The sequence below is a fragment of the Clupea harengus genome, unplaced genomic scaffold (genome assembly GCF_900700415.2).
Source record: "Clupea harengus unplaced genomic scaffold, Ch_v2.0.2, whole genome shotgun sequence".
In the NCBI taxonomy this organism is placed as follows: domain Eukaryota; kingdom Metazoa; phylum Chordata; class Actinopteri; order Clupeiformes; family Clupeidae; genus Clupea; species Clupea harengus.
The window spans coordinates 117,065-118,911 of NW_024879643.1; the positions used below are offsets into that span (position 1 = coordinate 117,065).

A 1,847-nucleotide genomic window follows, 5' to 3' on the forward strand; every position below is an offset into this window, starting at 1 on the left:
GCTTGCTTCCTAGAATGCCGCGCTAGGACTCCGCATATTCATGCGACGGATGCGGAATTGCTCATACAGGTTGTCATGGGTCTTCTCTCTCAGGTCCTGCATATGAGTGCGTACCAGCATAGTTCTCAAGTGAACCAGGTCACTGTGGTCAGGGTTCTCGACTTGCAAAAAACAGAGGAAAATGATTTATCAAATGTTCATATAGAACCAATATAAGACATTGATGTGGCTGCTGAATAAACAAATAAAATATAATGCTGAAACACTGAGTACCCCAAGTACAGGCACATTCACTGGAGAAGGAAAACTAAAAAATGTGATAATTCAGCAAGTGCTACAAGTAAACTGTCAAAAATCTATGCATTCATAAGTAATTGCATATATATATTAATATTGCATAATATATTGTACCTATATAATAAATCATTAATACATAATCCATCATAACCCTCTTGAAGAGTCTAAAGAGGTGTGAAGATAAACAGGATGGATACCTTCCACCACTCCCCACGGGTATGCCCGGACTCTCACAGTCCTCCCATCCACTCTCAGCTGCATATTACTCCCAACCACAGCAAAAGGGATGCTATTCTGTACACACAATAGCAAAACCTCCTAAGTTAGCACATACTCAAATATATGTTGACTCTGTGAAATCAAACGTGTGCTGTAGTTGGGTTAACTGCATTCAAGACTACTGCACTTGGCTTATAATGGTACACGCAGTACTTCTGACCTTCATCTCATGGTCCTGCCTTGTCCACTCTATGTCATCATCAGAGTCACAGTCTGAAAACTGGAAGATCTTTATTTTATGGAACTCTATCTCCTTCCGTATCTGTAATAATGCATCATGTCATTTAACGCATACCTAACCAGATTGATACAGTGAGGGCATTTATTCAGTTGATCATTGTAGTCTAAGATTAATGTTGAAAGTTCCACTTTGTACCAATTGAATACATATATGGAATCAGCACACACTTTCCCCAAACATTTTCATTTACCCTTTCTTTCTTACGTAGCAACTCGGCCTTGGTGAGGCAGTCGGCTTTACCAATTACAGGAACGATGTTGACCTTCGCCTGCAGCTCCTTCATAAAAGCTACATCTAGGGGTTTGAGACTAGGAAAAACATTAGGAACTGTCTATCAAGCTTAACTATAACATAAACCCTCTCGAACATAGCGAAACCTGTGCTTGGAAATGCAGTTGGTGTTTCCTCTGTAATTACTTGACAACCTAATTCTGTTCTCAACACAAGATATAGACATTTTCCTACCCGTGACCATAGGGGGAGATGAAGTAGAGGCAACAGTGGACCCGGCTGTCTTTGATCTGGGTGCGAGGCATGCCCACCTCATCCATACGATATTGTTCCATCTGCTGATGGAGGTAGTCCACTATAGGATAAGAGCTACAAAGGAAGGACAGGCTTAAGCTTCAAGGACATAACGTCTCATGTCAAAGTAGACCTTAAAATAAACCTGATTTAGAGATGTTAGCCCTGTATTTTCAAGCTTGTTGGTAAGGCAAATTTGTTTTTTTTTGTCTAGGGCACTCTTCTGACACCAGGCATGTTCATGACAGAAGTTTGCAAGAACTGCCTATTCTTTGCTTCCAGCAGCTTTAACACCTGTCTGTGCAGTCCAAAGCATCCCCAAAGCCTGGTGTATCCACAATGGTGAGCTTCAGCCTGACTCCCTTTTCCTCAATGTCTACTGTCTTCCTAGTTATACCAACTGTTCTCTTCATCATCTCTGTACAAAGGGATAGACTACAGATGTTCAAGTGCTTTCATGCAGAGATATCATATGTATCCAAGCAAGCCTACCTGACCACCTATA

The 1,847-nt window shown here is 41.2% G+C and overlaps 1 protein-coding gene across 1 annotated transcript; it reads right to left on the minus strand.

The window, feature by feature from the left end:
* Window positions 1-1,838, minus strand: LOC122128473 (septin-4-like). The gene is made up of 6 exons (XM_042704355.1): window positions 1,637-1,838; window positions 1,283-1,417; window positions 1,008-1,125; window positions 737-838; window positions 495-591; window positions 1-161 (listed from the first exon to the last, which is right to left on the minus strand). The coding sequence occupies exons 1-6, from the start codon at window positions 1,756-1,758 to the stop codon at window positions 10-12; spliced, it is 726 nt and encodes a 241-aa protein (XP_042560289.1). The 5' UTR covers window positions 1,759-1,838; the 3' UTR covers window positions 1-9.
* Window positions 1,839-1,847: the final 9 nt, after the last annotated feature.

Bases quoted from the DNA above. Each gene is read 5' to 3' on its own strand.
- LOC122128473 (XM_042704355.1), bottom strand. From the start codon at position 1,758: ATGATGAAGAGAACAGTTGGTATAACTAGGAAGACAGTAGACATTGAG. The intron at 1,418-1,636 runs GTGTTAAAGCTG...CTTCCTTTGTAG, and splicing joins GCTTTGGACTGCACAGACAG to CTCTTATCCTATAGTGGACT. The intron at 1,126-1,282 runs GTAGGAAAATGT...TGTTTTTCCTAG, and splicing joins ATCTCCCCCTATGGTCACGG to TCTCAAACCCCTAGATGTAG.